The 225-nt window shown below is 68.4% G+C and overlaps 1 protein-coding gene across 1 annotated transcript in view; it reads right to left on the reverse strand.

The window, feature by feature from the left end:
- Window positions 1-6: 6 nt before the first annotated feature.
- Window positions 7-225, reverse strand: part of LOC104462308 (protein sprouty homolog 3-like) — a gene marked incomplete at its 3' end in the record, with an annotated part of 514 nt that continues 295 nt past the window's right edge. Inside the window, exon 2 of the mRNA XM_010074208.1 lies at window positions 7-218. Within this exon, the coding sequence (XP_010072510.1) occupies window positions 7-218 (212 nt within the window). The remainder of the gene's footprint in view (window positions 219-225) is intronic.

Below are 225 nucleotides of genomic sequence, written 5' to 3' on the forward strand. Positions count from 1 at the left end.
CCGTGCAGCGGGCGCATTTGCATCGCCCACACTCCTCGCAGATGAAGAGGTGGCCGGCATGGAGGGCGGGCTTCTCCGACACCCCCTTGAGCGGCGATTCCTCCAGTTTCAGCTCGCCGGCTCGAGGTTGCGTCCGGATGAGGGAATGGCCGGAGTGGGATGGGGTGAGGCTGCTGAGCAGGCGCTGGTCGGAGGCGGCGGTGCTCTGGGAGACGGAGCTGGCCG

Source organism: Pterocles gutturalis, unplaced genomic scaffold (assembly GCF_000699245.1).
Source record: "Pterocles gutturalis isolate BGI_N339 unplaced genomic scaffold, ASM69924v1 scaffold11237, whole genome shotgun sequence".
NCBI lineage: Eukaryota > Metazoa > Chordata > Aves > Pterocliformes > Pteroclidae > Pterocles > Pterocles gutturalis.